Source organism: Vicugna pacos, chromosome 2 (genome assembly GCF_048564905.1).
Source record: "Vicugna pacos chromosome 2, VicPac4, whole genome shotgun sequence".
Lineage (NCBI taxonomy): Eukaryota > Metazoa > Chordata > Mammalia > Artiodactyla > Camelidae > Vicugna > Vicugna pacos.
Window position 1 is genome coordinate 67,463,408 of NC_132988.1, and position 18,606 is coordinate 67,482,013.

Consider the following 18,606-nt stretch of genomic DNA (forward strand, 5'->3'; position numbering starts at 1 on the left):
ATAGTGAACAAATAAGTAGTGATAGCTCAGAACTCTGGACTAAGGAACTCTGTGACATGAGACCCACTGATGCGATATAACGAGTATCGTTTCATAAAGTTGTAAGATTTTAAACCTGTGACTTTTATAGGTAATATTGCACAGGGCAAAGCCATGTTTATTTGAGTAAATAATGAATCAACTTAAAGAAAAATATTAAGACTAGTAGTATCAGTAGTATGCAAACATAGCAAAAAAAAATGAAAGTGATATTGTAAATGACTGGTATTTAGGAAGGCTTTTTGAAAGCAAGGAGATGTGGCAAAGCTCTGTCTCCATCCTCATGTCAGGGCCCACAGTCTAGAGACCAAGTCTAAACAATGACAGAGTTGAGACTGACATGGATTGTCTAGGAGGATCTGATCCACGGGAGAGCTGAATGGGATTATGCTTCTGAAAGTTAAAGGTACTGGCTCTTGTTCAGTTAAAAATTAGACATAGAAGAGAAGAAGAAGGAATTGCCTTTTCTGGGATTGGTATCTAGTACTGCCAAAGTGGAAAATAGATCCTTCTTAAAAAAGTAAAGATATTAACTGAGGTGTGCCTTTGGGTATCAATGATCTTAAAGGAGTAGGGATGCTTCTGTCTGACAAAAGAAGCTAAAGGTAGTTTCCCCAGTCCAGAACTATCAACCTTAGCTCTGATAAGTATCTCAGGTAGCACCAATTCTGAGTTCTGCTGTGTTTCTGGAAGGATCTAAAGTTACTCTGGCTTGCTACTCTTTGGTTGGTGACATGACAAGAGTATCACAATCAGCAAACATCTGAAGTTTCATTAGAAGAGCTGAGATCCTGCTGGGGCATAGACAAGAGCTGGTGAACATATTTATCACCTGTATTAACAGAAGATCATGGGCAGTCATGAACTCATTCAGTTGAAATTTATAAGTTTCTTCTGTGTGCCAAACATTTTCTGCTCAAGATTGAAAGATGAATAAGATGTAGTCTCCCACCTTCAAGGTGTACAATCTAGAGACATATTAAGTAACTACTGTAATACAAATGATAGATGTCATAATGGAATTATACCCAGTATGCTATGGGGGGATGAGTAGGCACAAATGGTTTTGCCTTAGAGAAGCTGTCCTTCGAACTGGGCCTTGAAGGCTGAAGAGGAGGAATTGTCAGGCAGTGGGAACAGCATATACAAGGACAAGGACAAGGACAAGAATTTCTCAAGGACATATTTGAGGAAGTAGAGTTTATGAATGAGAATAGAGGTGAATTTAATGCAGAGTAATAGTTAACTCGGTAGATATTTATTGATCGTTACTATGTACGAAACACAGAGGAACATAGAGGAGGGTCTTCAATAAGCCTTCCTTTCAAGGAACTTAGAGTCTTTTAAAGGAGGAGCACAGTGTACAAAAATTGCCGCCAGATTTGAAGAAAATTTCTAAGAGAATTTCAGAGGATTAATGATTTCTTTTTGGAGGAAATAATGGCTGAAAAATAATGATACTTCTTTAAAGCTTGAAAATGCTGGACCCATCGTCTCACTGTCCTCCACTCTGTATCAGGTACAGAAGAGCATTCTTAAAGAGGGAGCTTGTTTTGCAACAAAATTCTCATCAAAAGAATGTGGTTTTCTGTTCAGCTATTCCACTTCTAACTCCAGAAACATCACTGTGACTAAATTACCATTTTATGGATGGACCATAAAAGAAAAATTGTTGGAGTTCATTTCCTTAACCCTGCAGACATGCCCTAAAATATTTATTCCTAGATGTTTTTTAAAAAATGAAAATAACTTTTGCTCCCTGATTTATTTTAGTGCTCACTTAAGTTTAAGTTAACCAGTGATTAATTTCAATGACTAATTTCAATGATTGTTCCATACTGGTAGAGTTTATACCTCATATGTCCTTGGTAAATATTTGTCTATTAATTAGAGTAATGTGGTATAAGGTGGTAGGCAACCCTAAAGTATTTGCAACACAAAGGCTGTTTTTAGCAGAGAGTTTTGCTAGAGATGAATTGCTTCAAAAACAGCAGGAGGAGAAATAAGATAAAGCATTTTTATGGAATCAAAATATAATTATAAATTTTGTACTTAAAAATCTCTAAAGGACAATTCTTCCCTCTTTCCTTCCTGGATTCTCCCTCCCCCTAATCCTTCTGATTGAGAGAATTTAATTTTGGTCAAACTAACCCAACAAGATGAATATAAGCAGGTTCACTGTAGGATAGGAATATCCAGCCTTAGAGAAGCCTATGGCTTTCAAATAAAAGAAAAATATAAGTGACCTTACCTTTGAAATGTTCATGCCAAAGCAAAGAAGAGCAGCAACAAAAACTACCTATTCAACAGGTCAGTCAGGAAAACCATTCACAAAGAGTCAGTGTTTTTGAAAAATGTCATCCTTTTAATCCCTCCCCTACTTTCTTTTAAATTCCAAGTGGCTCATGATCCAGACTCTCTCTTAGGGGATTACTGAACCAAAGCGCAGCAGACTGGAAAGAACTCTTTCTGCTCTTTTCAATGTCAGCCATTTTCTTTCAATGTTACAATATTTGACCAAGGTACATCTTCAAGTTCTTTCCCCTAACATCTTTTATTTTTCCTGGAGTTTTTTCTAAATGCTTTATTTAATTAAAGTGTTGTCACTCGATGATTCAAAGATGAGGAATAAGGTAATTTCTTTCTGCCACAGCAATAGCCATATGATTTGAAGGGCTCATGGTCTCCAAAAGAAGTTGCTCAGCATGGTGGTTAAGAGTGTGGGTTCTGCAGCCAGCCCAACTGAGTTCTTATCCCAACTCCCCACTGCAGGACTTTGGGCAATCATTCAACTTCTTTGTGCCTCAGCTTCCTTGTTGGTAAAATGGGGGTGACAATACCAACCTTGTGGAATTTGTTGAAAAGATTAAATGAGTAACATGGAAGGACACTTAGAACAGTAAATAAAACATGGTGAGGACTTAGGAATTTTTGTTATTTTACTATTTATATTATCAAAAACAGCTGATAAAGAATAGCAAGGAGTTTGTACATAGATGGAGTGAGCTGGTGGAAAGTGTGTGCTAGATGGTGGACATACTGCACATGAAAGAAAGAGGTGACAACTGGTGTCCACGACCTGAGAATCTGAGTGGCAACACTGGCACGAACTACACAGAGATAGGGAAGAAGCTTGGGAGCCTAGCAAAGCCCTGCTTATCCCCATGGAGAGTTCCAGCAGATTGAAAAAAAAAATTTCCACGGTTGGAGAAAGGGAGGACACCAGAACCTTCAAGAGTAATCACAGGATTCAGAAGTAGACATTATGTGGTGAGCACATTTTAGAGCATCCATGGGGAAAGAATTACTGGACAAAAATAATGGGTATGGGAAAATTTAAGTCAAGACAAGATGGGTGAATCATCTAGCTGGGGATTTTAATTCTTTGCTTAAAGAAGACAGCACAACGTGGGAAGAAAGTTGATATGCACATACTAGGAAATGGTAATGTCATTATTCATAATAATAACAGTGGCTTAGCAATGATGATGATGATCATTTTTTAATTGTACCACCAAATTCGATGAGACTTTCATTAAATCTGTGATGTAGGTAGAAATATTAAAAGTTGTGCAAAAGATTAAATGAAGATCTGTGCTTCCTTTTTATGTTTCGTGTTCTGACAAGCTGTGTGTCTTGTTTCCATAACCCCACATTAGGCAAATAAGAATGACATGTTTCATAAATGAAAAGTTGATGGATGTCATAATTAGAATATAATTAAAATAACTTGTTTTAGTTGGTAGTAGTTCAGAAGGGAATAAACAAGGTCAAAGAGTGCTACTCTTCAGAGCTCTGCTCATTAATGCAAATTTACATGGTGAAATTCTGTGGAAAGTTGTTCCTTGAACGGAATTTTAGAGTACTGAGGTAATTAATACCTGATGAGGATCCAGAAGAATGCATATACCATTGACCTGGGCTGTCGAAAATAACTGACCAGAGCAGTACTTTCCACCCACTTTGGCTAATACTATTTCAGTTTTGTTAGTATATTTTCCTTCTTGCTAGTGTTCTCATTTAAGCATCATTGATCTATAATCATGTCTCTTCCCACTGCTATTTAACAACAGATTTTGAGTTCCACAGGAAGGCAGGGCTTCTTTGAACATTAAAACACAAGCTAATGTATTATCTACAAATCAAAAAAAGTTATAGTACAAATAAATATAATTTTCCACATCTTCAGTGATCTTTTCTTTGCTGTCCCATAGTGGATTTTGTCTCTTTTCTTCCTTCTACTTGTTTCCTCTGCCCCGTCTTATTCTATCACTTTCTTTCCAGTTTAGTCATTTATTTCTTATTCCCCTCTCCTGTTACCTCCTTCTACTTAAAAAAAAAAAACGAATATATGTATTAATAAGATTATTCAGATTTTTTTAGATTACCCACTCTCTGAACCTTGAAATCATGAGTGTCTCCTTCTCCATAGCTCCTTCACCCAATCAGTCTACCTTAGAATTGTCTCTCCTGTTTGTCCCTTCTTTGCATTTCCCTAATACCATTCTACCTCAAGCATTCAATGTATCTCATCTGGACAGTCATAGTAGCCATTAATAGATCTCTTTATCTCCTATGATAACTTCCCTTCAAACATATTCTACAATGTTGCAGCCAGAATTTATCTTCTAAATATACAGTTCTGATAATGTGCAAAAACTTTCAGATATTTATCATTACATAGACTGTAAACACTTTAGATTGGTATTCATTCACTTGTTCATTCAAGAAATATTTATAGAGATCCTATTATATGCTAAAAACTGATTCTGTTGGAAAAACCATGGTGAACAAGACAGACAAGTTTCCTGCTTTCATGGAGCTCACAGACTAGTGGAAGGGAAATGAAAATAAACAAGCTGAAGAATAAGTTTCAACTCATGAAAGTAAAACACATTAATGAACAGAGTATGACTGGAGGCCGGGGGAAGAGATTGCTTAATTGGGTAACAAGGAGTTGTCCCCTGAGAGATGCCATTTGAGCTGAGAGGTCAATAGTGAGGAAACATCTTCCAGAAGAATTGGGGAAAGAGCAACCAGGTGTCACCAAATTCCTAGAGCTGGAACAGGAGTGAATTTGCTGAGTTCATGAAACAAACGAAGCCAGTGTGTTGGATCACAGCAGGTCCAGGGAAAAGTAGAGAAAATTTAGCCAGAGACAAGCAAGGACCAAATCATGGGGTCCTGAAGACCGTGGCAAGGTGTTACAATTCTAAGGGCTATACGAACCCACTGGACAATTTTAAATGTGGAAAGGATGTGATATAACTTACATTTTTTTATATTCTTATTTTTTTGAAGTGCAGTTGATTAACAGTGTTAGTTTCAAGTGTATAGCAAAGCAATTCACTTAAAAATATACATACACACATATATATTTTTCAGATTCTTTTCCATTACAGCTAACTACAGAAAATTGAAAGTAGGTCTTTGTTGTTTATCTATTTTAATTTACATTTTAAAAGAAAAGTCCTCCATTTGCTGTGTCTAACCTTTGAGTTCTCTTCCCTTCACATGTGCTATTCTGTTCCTTATGTCCACCCACCCCTGTTTTGCTCACAACATCTCCTCTGCCTAAAATGTCCTCTCTTCCTCTGTATTTTTAACCTCCTATTCCCCAGCAGCTAGAATTTCCATTTCTGGAAACCTTTCAGTGCTCTGCTCTAATGCCTTTTCCTTCCTTTAAAGGTTAATTCCTTTCACAATCCCACCCCAGTTAGCAACTCTCTTGAAGTCTCCTATACAGCTTTGTTGCTGTCTATTTTGTTGTATTGTTCACGTTCTATTTTCTGTTCTGGCTATTTGTGCCAATGGCCTTGTCCTTCTTTCTGCCTCAGCTGCCCACTCTTATACTCAGGCTCTGTATCTTGCCATTACCAAGAGCTTCAATTTCTCCATAATCTAAATTTTAGTCATCTAACTCTTCAACTTCCACCACTTGTCCTTCGAGCTCACTGTCTTAGTACCCTGACTTCAGTCCCACTGGGACTTAAAACTGACTGAGCCTACTATCTTTTCACTGTCTCCCAACACCCTCGTGTTCTCATTGCCCTCTTACGTACCATAAATCCTATGGTCCCTCATTGGACTCATTCCCTGGTGTACACCCTCAGTCCTGCAATCCTCTCTTACTTTGTCATAATCATGTAGCAAAATTCCAACCCTGGTTAAATACAACTTTCTGTCTACTTTGCATTTGCATAAATGTGGCTGGGAAAAAATGCTCAACTTATGCTTATGAGTCTCATTTTAAACACAGGATCACTAACATCGAGTTTTCCCTCAGTGCTTCCTGGCGATCATACTAATTTAGTTACTCTCTCTTTCTTCTAGTGTGAGAAACAGTTGTTTCATACTTTCTCTTCTCAAATCTCCAATAACTCTTCCTTCATCCTCACCCTCAGCTGATGGCCTTCGTCTCATTTCACTGAGAAAACAGAAATAATCAGAAGAGAGCATCCATAAGCTCCCACTAACCCATCTCCCATCCCAGTTGTGCCTTTTCTATGTCAATTCTATGCCTGTCTTCTCTGCCTTTCTTCCTGTAACAACAGGAATGTTTGACACAGTGTTTGGCCCAAAGTGGGCAATAAATTCTGGTTAGTTCATTGAACTGCATTGTTGTGTTTTCTGTAGAGACAATAAAATTTAAGTGAAGGGAGTATAGGATATAGAGCAAAAAGATGGGGTTCTAGGCATATCCTCCTACAATTTGCAGAATCACTCTGAGAAAAGGAAATCAAGAATTAAGACAATTACCTAGATAATTAAGAGAAGAGTTTCCCACTTTCTCTTAATTTCCCAGATGGTTTTCTCAATATCCCACTCACCTGTATAATCTGTTTTTTATGTGATCTATCATAGAATAATAAAGTTTTCTCTAGGTTACTGTTATCTCATGGGCAAGAAAGAAGCTGATAAGTTACCTGTTATTGGATTGCATCTTAATGCATGCATTGTGCACTATTATGGGTCAGGCTCTTAAAAAGATATTTGAAGACAAAGTTATATAATATTTTATGCATTTACATGATATTTTACTACTTCTAGCAATCCTGTTTATCTCACATAGTCTTCAACAGAAAATATGAGTATTTGTCTCACGTTACTTTTTTCTTTAAGAGGTTGCTTTGGTCGCAGCAGTCTGAAGAGAGGTGGCATGTATAGTGGAAAGGGCCTGGTTGTTTTCAGGCAAATGACTTTGCACCTCATCTATTAGAGGCTGAGTTTATTAATCTGTAAAATACAGATGATCCCTACAGAGATATTCTAAGAGTAAAAGAGATAGCAAGCGCTCACTCATTGTTACTGTTATCAGACTTGGCCCCAAACGCAGTTTTTTTCCCCCATGATATGTGCTCTAAACTTTATCTTGTATTGCAAGCATTTCAGTAATCTGAATTTTAACTTACTAGTTTTTAATAAAAGAGAGAATTTCCAGAGAAGACATGGACATTTTACCGGAGAGTTGGTATTTTAGCTTGAATTGCAAGAATAACAGAAGATTTCACTTGTATAAACTTGAAAGAATTGATAAATTCAGGTAGTTATTGCCAAAACAATATTTAATTGTAGTAATTACTACAAATGACAGTAGCAGAGGAGAAGCAAGATAGTGGAGTATAAGGATGCTCGTAGCTCACCCTCTCCCACAAATACACCAAAACTCACATTTACAGACCTACTCAGCCAACCAGAGCACCTGCAGAACTCTGACAGACATTGCCCTTTTGAAAGACAAAGACGGCAAAAATCTGGTAGGAGAAAAGGAAAAAAGAAGAAAAAGCAAAACAGTGTGGGACCAGTCCCATGGGGAGGGAGCGATAAAGGAGGACTTGTGCTCATTTGCTGGGTCTCCCCTCTTACAGTGAGAGGCCAGCGGGACAGAGAGGGAGCCTCTGAGATTCAGATCTGCCCTGAGCACCCCTTGACCGACAGAACTGAGTTAAACAGGTACAAAGGGTCCACACGACACCCAGCCCGAGACGCAAGCTGGCAGTTGGGGCTGGACAGGCCGCCCGAGCCAGATGGAGGACTTAGGTGGCTACACTGAGGCAGCCCCAGGGGACTGCAGGGTGCTGCACACTGTGGCTGGGAGGGGATACGGAGCAGAACAATCTCAGTCCCCCATAAGTTGCAAAAAAAAGCAAAACAACATGGCTGGTGTGCCCTGGGGGGAGGGGCGCCGTAGACTTTGTCTCCTCAGACCTGTGCCATCACTGGAGCTTCTTGCAAGAAGAGAGGCAGGGTGCAGCCACAGCAGCCATCTCCTCCTATGCGCAGGGCCTGGGTTGGGGCGGGGCCGAGACCTTAATCTGCACCCGGGGGCTCTGCAACCTAGGCAGGACTGAGACTTGTTCACAGCCTGAGGCAGATAGGATCTTTCTGCCTTGGAACCTCAGAGAACTTGCACTGCCAAGACAAACAGGAAGCTGAGATTTGGCACGGAGCAGGGGCGGGGTTGTTGCGTGGTCTTCCCTGAGCCCGCCTTTGGAGTGCTGACCCGAGGTGGAGCAGGTAGCTGCACAGGGCAGCGGAGCGACCAGTGCTGGGAGAGGGCAGGTGGCTACATGCCTTCTTGGTAGGAATGCAGCACCTGACCACGGTGCTGGGAGGGGGTGCGATCCGCCCACCTGCCTCCCCCTCCCAGCACAGCATCTGACTGTGGCATCAGGAGGGGGAGTGACCCACCCACCCACCGGGTAAGAGCTCAACTCCTGACCTAGTGTTAGGATGGGGTGCAGTCTGCTAGCTGACAGCCACTGGGAGCAGCACAGATGAGGGCACCAACAGAGGGCCTCTAGAAACATCAAGCTGAGTTCACAAAACAGGGCGAAGACACAAAGACCTCTCAATAAAATCATTAAGAGCACACCGTCTCCAGGAGAATTAGATAACTGATACTCCTTAAGCCACAGTGCCAGAGAGATATGAGCAATATGAAGAAGCAGAGGAACCACTCTCAATTAAAAGGTCAAGAGAAAGCTCCTGAAAGCACGATCACAGAAATAGACACTGATGGCCTACTAGATCAAAATTTCAAAAAGGAGTGATCAAAGTACTGAAGGAACTAAAAGAAATAGTGTTTAGAGATATAAAATATGTCAAAAATGAAATAGAAGCTATAAAGAAGAACCAAGTAGAATTAGTAAACTCATTTGCTGAAGATGAGAGCTGACCTAAAGGCTGTACAAAGCAGGCTAGATGATGCAGAGGAACGAATTAGTTACCTTGAAGACAAGACAATAGAAGGCACCCAATCAGAACAACTGCAAGATAAACAAATAATAAACAATATAAGGGACTTATGGAATAATATAAAGCATGCCAATCTATGTATAGTAGGGGTTCCAAAAGGGGAAGAAAGATCAAAGGGGATTGAAAAAGTTTTTGAAGAAATCATGACTGAAAACTTCCCAAACCTAAAGGAATCAGATATCCAAGTACAGGAAGTTCAAAAGGTCCCAAACAGGAAGAACCCAAACAGACCCACACCAAGACATGTCATAATCAAGATGGCCAGAGTCAAGGATAAAGAAATGATTCTAAAGGCAGCAAGAGAAAAGCAAAGAGTGCATTACAAGGGAACCCCCATAAGGCTCTCAGCTGATTTCTCTACACAAACACTACAGGCCAGAAGGGAGTGGCAAGATATATTCAAAGTCCTCAATGAAAAAAAGATGCAGCTTAGGGTATTTTATCCAGCAAGGCTATCCTTTAGGATAGAAGGAGAGATAAAGAATTTCACAGACAAACAAAAACTAAAAGAGTTTAGCAACACTAAACCCATGCTAAAAGAAATATTGAAAGATCTGCTCTAAATAGAAAAGAAGCAGGATGCTACAGAAATGAGAAACTCATAACTGGAAAAGTGATAACTCATGATTTACAAATAAAATAAACACAAAATTGTAAAAGAAGACATCTAAGTCATTAAGAGTGGGATAGGGAAGCAAGGAAAGCCACTGTGGAAAACAGTATGGAGATTCCTCAAAAGACTAGGAATAGACTTACCATATGACCCAGGAATCCCACTCCTGGGCATATATCCAGAAGGAACCCTACTTCAAGATGACACCTGCACCCCAATGTTCATAGCAGCACTATTTACAATAGCCAAGACATGGAAGCAGCCTAGATGTCCGTCAACAGACGACTGCATAAAGAAGAGGTGGTATATCTATACGATGGAATACTATTCAGCCACAAAAACTGACAACATAACGCCATTTACAGCAACTTGGATGTTCCTAGAGAATGTCACTCTAAGTGAAGTAAGCCAGAAAGAGAAATAAAAATACTATATGAGATTGCTTATATGAGGAATCTAAAAAAAAAAAACAAAAGCAAAACAGAAATACAAAACAAAAACAGACTCATAGACATAGAATACAAACTTGTGGTTGCCAAGGGGACAGAGGGTGGGAAGGGACAGACTGGGATTTTAAAATACAGAATAGATAAACAAGATTATACTGTATAGCACAGGGAAAAATATACAAGATCTTGTGGTAGCTCATGGAGGAAAAAATGTAACAATGAATATATGTATGTTCATGTATGACTGAAAAATTGTGCTCTACACTAGAATTTGACACAGCACGTAAAATAACTATTACTCAATAAAAAAATGTAAAAAAAAAGGCACTAGAGCAAATCCCACCAAAAAACAAAGGAAAACTTAATTTTTTTTAGTGCAGTGTAAACATCTTTTCTCCAGGAAAAAAAAAAGTGACAATAGCAACAGCAACATTGAAACTTAAAAATCAGATTATTTGTAGAATTTTTTCCTGCCTTTTTATGATACATTTTTATGACTGCTGAAGCATGTAAATACCCTCTATAATAAACCGATAAAATAAGCATTTGTTTTAAAAAGAGGGGCTTGTGTTTTGCATTCTTCTTGAGGCTATCAGCCTACTCAAAAATAAAACAAAAAAGAACAAAACATCTATTACATTAACTAAGGAGGCATTCTACATTCTTAGTCTAATAATCCCAGCCTAGAATTGCCCTGACCTGTTTCCCTACTTACAAAAAATATACTTATCTCTGAGACCTCATCCAAATGCTCTATTTTAAGTGTTGATTTTCTGTCCTGCTTGAAATTAACTGCTCTTTCTTTGAATTGTTGAAGTTTTCTTTTTGCAAATTTCAGCTTCAGTCATCACAATTTTTGCCATAAACTCTAATACCCCTAAATTGATTTCCTTAAATTTTTAAAATGGACTCGTATTTTAAGATAGCCAACCCCTAAGCAATGATACCCACCAAATACTGAGTTTGATATAGTAGCTTACCTTCCCTAATATACCTCTAATATAAAATATTCTCTAACATAAAATAAATCCTACCTAATGTCATCTGATACATCGCTAGCAATAGGAGTACTGATCTTTTAGATAATGCTGCTGAAGTACATTGATTATACCTGTGCTAAATATTGATTAAATTCTAAATTGTATCCTATTTGTTACTACTTATTGTTTTCTTTCTTCCACTTACCAGAGATCATGTTTCCTTTGTGCCTCTAGCACCTGCTCAGTTACAAGTCTTGTCTTTAATAGTACTTGAGTACCTTTTTGTGTTATTGTTGAAATAGCACTGAGCTCATCTTACTGTTACTTGGTTGGCGTAAAAAATTTTCTGTGTATTTACTCTCTGTCATCCCTAAGTATAACTTGAAGTTTTCTGTCGAGTTCATTTACCAAACATGAGAAATGAGATTACATTTTAACTCAGTAATATGTCAATACCTAGGAAATTTGGAAGACATTTCTCCTTAGATGACTAATGAACTGGCAAGAAGAATATAGCCTGTGTTGTCAATTTGTGAAACAAGATTCATTGTGGATGCATTAGGCAATAGTACTTTCAGGCTACAAAATATTCTTTTATAAGTCTATAAAATAATCGTTGTACATTATTTATTCCTATAGGGAAACTTAAGTATTGTAGTTTATCAACACTCTTCAGAAAAACTAAAAAAAATTTATCCTATTTAAACATCACATGAGGAGGAGAACTCTCCTTTTAAAAACTGCCTTACTTGTATGAAGTATATAGTTTTCACTGTTTTGAGTTATTTATTGCCTTTGCTAATAAACTTCTTGGATATAGGAGATTAGACAAGTTAATTCCTCATGATCCTGGCTTATTTTGACCCTTTGTCATCATATTTATGAATGACAGCTCCATTTCCTAAAAATGACAGATAGAGGCACAAATTACAAAGGGAAAAACTAAATAACTTGACTGCTTAAAAAGGAAGGCAAGCTAAGAATAGCATCAAATCTTCTATGTATCAACTTTTCATAAATAAAAGTCAGATGACAAATTGGAAGTTACATGTTACAAATATGAAAAGGAGTAGGTTAACTTACCATGAATATTCCATTAAATATGCATTCCTTTCAATATGGCAATTTTACTTTACCACTTTAAAATGCCAAGTACTTTGTCAAATTCATCATTGTATTTTCAGCACATGGAATATGGTAGATGCTCAAGAATATTTTTTAGTTGAAATAGTAGAAGACTCAGAGAATGATCCTAAAGAAGGCTAACCTTTAAGATAAAGACAAAAAATGAAAAAGCCTGAAAACCACAGAGGAAATAAGGAGGAAAATGAGTATGATATGAAAACAAAGGATAAAAGATATTCAAGGAGAGATTGATCCACAGTGTCAAATGCTGTTTGGAAATCAAATATGATTTAAAAACTTAGAATATCCATTAGATTAAGCAATAGTGAATCACAATGACCATGACAGGAAAAGGAACAGAATAGTGGAGTTATAAACCAAACATCAGGGGTTTGGAGAATAATTGGAAGTGAGAAGCTGAGACAGTGGATATCAACATTTTTTTTATGAATTAGATTATGGATAGGAAAAGAGAGAAGTTGTCAAGGTGTATGGGGTTGATGAACATTTTTCCTTATGAGTGGGCAAGTTTTGAGTATACTTACAATGGTGTAAACTAGCCAGTAGAGTTCCTGAAGTTGTGAGTTGAGAGCATATCTGAAGGATCATAAATCCTAAACTATTAAGTTCACACATATTTGTGTACTCTTTGTGTAGGACAAAGTGGTCATATACATTTTCATATGGTTCAACCTAATAGATTGGAGAACTTGAACAAACTGTAGGCATCCTCTTGAGAGTATGAATGGATATAAGTAGGTTTGTTGGTTTGTTGTCAGGAAGTTGAAGGAATTCTCACCTAACTGATCACCACATTATTTCCTTGAAGTAGCAGAAACATGAGAGGACAGGTGATGAGAATTGAAAGTTTGAGGAGGCTGGAGAAGTTGAAAATAGTCATTGTGGAAAACGGGAATATAGACTAAAAGAAGGTAGTAGAAATAGGAAGTGGAGCTGAGGGCTCAGAAGAACTGGTACTTCCTGCACATTTGTAGTGTTCCTCAGTGGTCTGTCTGGGCAGAGATGAGCCATTGTTCAGATAGTTACAGACTCTGTAGAATTTATCCAGGTATGAATGATAAAAGAAATATGGGACAAGAGAATTAAATGGAGTTTAAGACATTGAATTTGTTGGAATGATGAATCTAAGGATCACAAGAGGAAGAAAGATGACTCTGTGTGTGTGTGTGTGTGTGTGTGTGTGTGTGTGTGTGTGTGTGTGCGCGCATGTGTGCTTGATGTTTGGTGGAGTTGACAGCTGAAGTATATGAAGAATTCATAGATTGGAAGAGCCAATGAATAATAATTTAAAAACCTGATGCATTATGCATTAGAAGTAACTAAGACTGTAAGAAGGAAGGTTAGGATAGTGATAGTTGTCCAAAGTTATGATTCAGAGACAGTAACTGCAAGTCATGACAAAGTCTAGGGTGTGGGCATGAGAGTAATATTTCAAGAGAAGATTACAGAGATGAGACAATTAAGGGAACAAATGACGAGAACGTTGGAAGTCAACCACATGGGAAATGAGGCTACCTAGGGTAAACGTAAGACTTGGAGAAGAGAATGAGATAGGGAGGTGAGTGTCCTTCTTTAATAAGTAGAAGGCATTATCATGGGTCCATGAGGACAGTAGTGAGGAAGGAAAGGGGTGGAGAGCAGCATTGTTCGAGCTTCCAATAACAAGACAGTTCACAAGGGTGTGGAGAGTAATGATCTGAGGTGGCACCGAGGAGTGAGGAGGACAAAAAGTAAATCCTCAATAATAAACCCTTGAGAAGGCTGTAAAAAATTCTCTGTTCTGAAGAAAGAACTATATTTCAATTTTCCAGGGATATAGACACTATTCAATGAAAAAAATGTTTGGATGTAGCACATTCCAGAAATTGTGAAAGTGCAGAAGATAATTTATCCTAAGGAAATAATTTTGAATATGTGCAAAAACTATCCAGAAGGATGTTCATTATTACAGTGTTATTTATAATGTATCAATTTTAACAAGATTGAAAAATTTTAAAAATAGAAGCTACTTAAATTAAAAACAATTTATCATGGCATTTTCCTGTAAACTACTTAATCATAGGTAAAACAGATATGTTTGTGTCTTAAGTCTTACTACGTGTATACATGTCTTACATCTAGGTATATATGTTTAATGTATGTATGTGTTCTGAAAAAGCTTGAAGTGTATTTATAAACTTGAAATTATGCTATTCAGAGATATTAATTACTCTTATTCAGTTTGGGGGCCATCTATCTTTTCATTGTTTTGCATCCAGTCCTACTAGTACATTCACAATGCTGAATTCCTAGAGCCTAAGATGCTATTACAGAAGCTGAGGGAAGCCTCTCATTATAATGACAGGTTTGCTTTCCAAATTAAAGTCATTAAAGTCACTGTTTTCTACAGTGACATGCTTTCACTTGACAGAGTCCTTTTATGCCATTTCTATAAAATCCAAACTTGATTTAAACAATTAATGTGGGAAATAACTTAAAATCCACTAATGGGTGTTATTACAAGAAGAGACTCTTGGTGGTTACCAGAGGTTGGGGTAAGAGATGGGCAAAATGGGTGAAGGGGTCAAAAGGTACAAACTTACAGTTATAAAGTAAATAAGTCATGGGGTTGTAATGTACAGCATGATGATTTCAGTTAATAATACCGCATTGTATATTTGAAAATTATGAAGGGAGTAAATCTTAAAATTTCCATCACAAGGAAACAAATTTGTAACTAGGTATGATAACAGGTGTCAATGTGACATTGGGGTGAACATTTCACAAGATATACTAATGTCAAATCATTATATGGTACATTTGAAACTATAATGATATATGTCAATTATATCTCAATTTTTTAAAAGAGAAGAGATATTTCTGAGGCAGAGAAATGTACAATTTTTTAGAAACTCATTGTAGGAATGCAATAATTCAAGGAATCTGTTTCATAGTTATTCACTTTTAAGAAAGAAAAAAGTACTAAGTATTATAAATATATTTACAACTCTATATATCACTATATCTAAATACAGAGTGGCTTACTAGAAAAATAAAATATTTCTGTGTAAAAAAGAGTCTTTAAAGGTAGTACGAAATCTAGGTAAGTGAATTTTAAGTTAATGAGGAAAATCCAAACAACCAGTAGCTGATGAGTTGTTAGTTGGAAATTAGTCCCAAATAAATTTGATCAACAATTAAACTGTTCAACTAACAAAATATGTGCCAGGCATTCTAATTAGTACTGGCAGGCACAACAAAGAGTATGATATATTTTCTTCATAATACTCACAGGTGACAAAAACTAATAAATAAAGGGTTATTTGTATATTCCAAATGGAGAAAACCCTCTGAGACTTAACTACACTGGGGCATGGATTATCCATGGAGAGTAGAGATAGCTTTTCAACAATACCTCTTCCACTCAACCCATCACACTCATCCCTTACTATTCCTGTGAGCCTCAAAGCCAAAGAAAGCCAAAGGCAATATGGCAAAAATTTATCTGGGTAGGGATTGGCACCATCGAGTTTTTAAGGATTTTAGATCTGGAGGGAGAATTTTTGAAAACCTTAGTCTATTGACCAGATGAAGGTCTTTTACTTTCCCAGCTTTTTACTTCAGTCTATTTTTCCTGTCTCTCTCCCTTTACATCACTTTCATTTCTCTCCTTACCTTTCTGGTAGATTTATTTTGCGTTTAACCAGCTATAACATTTAACCAGAATTGACATTTACATAAGCCTTAAAAGAAACTGAATTAAAACTGTATGTTTATTTATCCCTATCCCTCCAATGCCAAAAATGGTGACTGGTACATAGCAATTCTTGAGTAAATGCTTGACTATTAAAGATACCGAAGAGCAAAAAATAGATTAACTAAATTCTCTTTATTGGTGTGGAATCACAATTTTCACCCTGCAGATTAGAGATACTTTGAAATAAAAATAATAGTAATAGTGATTATCATTTTGTTTCTGTTATTGTCCATTTGAAAAGAATATCCTAATGAGTGCTAGTTCTAGAAGTAATATCAATTAAATGTGAAAAGTTGTTTTTGTTTAATTTGTTTTTTAGAAACCTAAACCTTAATTTGTGCCTCTAAGGTGAGCAGGGAGAAGGGGGAACATTTTTAGTCAAATGGTCTGCCCCTGAGCTAGTCCTTCAAGGGGAACATTTTGAATGATTATAAAGAATTGTAACTAATGGGGGAGACTGTGATCCAGAAATCCACGTGTGTTTTATTGAGTTTTATATACAATATTATATTATAACCAGTGAAGAAAAGAGTGCAACTCTAATTAAAAGTCATTAGAAAAGACATTTGTAATTCCCTTATTACCTTGAGCAACTTGCACTCATTAACATCATATTTGTATATGAAGAATTAATGTTCAAGGTGTAGAAAAATACAGAATAGATCGGACAGGGGAGTAGGGGCTAAAAACATTTAAGATTTATTTTCTAGAGACTTCCTTCCAAATACATTAAAAACAGAAATCTTAGAAGTATTTCCTTCTCACTTTTTATAGTCTTATGTACAAATTATTCTTATACTGTTCTTTAATTTTTTTATTTTAAAAGGCAAATGATTTCTCAAAGGACATTAAAATTCTTATTTTTTGAAGTTTTACTTACATTTATCAGTTTCACAATGGGGATTAAAGTACAGTACTTTCTATACAACTTACGTATTTCTTCCATTTTCAGTATATCAAATGCATAATTTAGAAAGATCACAAACAGCATTATGTATTCTAAACTCTGAGTTGAGGGTGAGAAAACACCTTCTTACTTTCTCCATCATTCCACGCCTACAAATTTACACAATTTTACCTCAGCCTCTCTGGTTTTCCTCCTTTCTCTGTGATTATGTCATTTTCACATTAAATTTTCCAATTAAAATCCAACATGTTAAACTTACCAAATCTTAAATAAAAAATCATTAGCATTGTTTCCTGAAATAAGAATATTAACATTACTGTTGTTATTTTCTTCAACAATAGAGAAAAAAACTTTTGAATTTACAATTCAGAATAATTTCCTGAATTGGAAACCACAAAACTGAAACAAGTCTTTTAAATATAAAAAATAATAAACTTACTGGTACATCATACACCGTTGAGAATGCAGACTCTTCTGCCTCTGTGCTGCTTTGTGATTTCTCGTCAAATGAGTAGCATCCTGGGCATTCTTTCAGACTTGGAAACTGGATAAAGAGAGAATACTTAAGGACTTAAAATAAACTAGTTTAACAAGTTGGGATGGGTAAACTTTAACCAGCAGTATGGTTTGAGGTAAAGAATCACTTGAGAATCTTTGTTGCAGGAAGTAAGAATTTCCTGGTTCTGGATAATTAAAGGAGAAATAATATTGTGCCCAAAACCTAAGCAACACCCTTGAGTACTTGGAGCAGTTTTTGTTTGTCTTTCAAGAGATGGCACTCTGTTCTGAGTCAGTACAGTCTGGTCTTAAGGCCCTGCCTTTACTTCTGTCAGAGGCAAGTGTGAAACAAGATCCGAGATTTCCGTAGTGGGTTTCCTTGACTCACTTTTCTTGCTGCAGTGGTATGTGTACTCATTATGTCTGCCCAGTAATTCATTTGTGTCTGCTTAAAGGGGAATCCAGCTTTAACGTGGGAAAATGAAAACATATTTGTGCCATTGCCTTTTGCAAGGGCTTCCCTGACTCTCCATGCGCTTTCCTTTGTAGCTACAGCAGCGTCTTTGAGTTTCCTTTTCTGTTGATCAGATCCTTTTCTCCTCATTGTGTCTTTGCCCGCATGCCTAAAATATTGTTTCCTTTCTTTGTAGTGCAGTTCTCAATTCAAAATCCACCTCACTGTAAGGTTCAAGTCATTTAGTTAGGATGTGACTACACAGGGTCCATAGACTCTGAAAGCCTACATTCTAAGATAACTCCTCCTGGATGTTATCTTTTAATTCCCCTACCAACCGAACAATCCTCGACCCATGCTTTCCCTTCAAGCAGGCGTTTAGTTTTAGTTTTGCTTAATTTCAAAATGTTTCTCCTGTTAGATAGTGAAAGATTTGAGGCCAGAAACTGATATCTTTGAATGAATGCACTTATCAGCACCTCTGCAAACACTTTGACATTCAATATGTGGTGAATCTTTCCTTTAG

The 18,606-nt window shown here is 36.9% G+C and overlaps 1 protein-coding gene across 1 annotated transcript in view; it reads right to left on the reverse strand.

Moving 5' to 3' along the window:
• Positions 1–17,847, reverse strand: part of LOC102538221 (transmembrane protease serine 11G-like) — a 34,440-nt gene extending 16,593 nt beyond the window's left edge. Inside the window, exon 1 of the mRNA XM_031689744.2 lies at positions 17,568–17,847. Within this exon, the coding sequence (XP_031545604.2) occupies positions 17,568–17,578 (11 nt within the window). The 5' untranslated portion in view covers positions 17,579–17,847. The remainder of the gene's footprint in view (positions 1–17,567) is intronic.
• Positions 17,848–18,606: the final 759 nt, after the last annotated feature.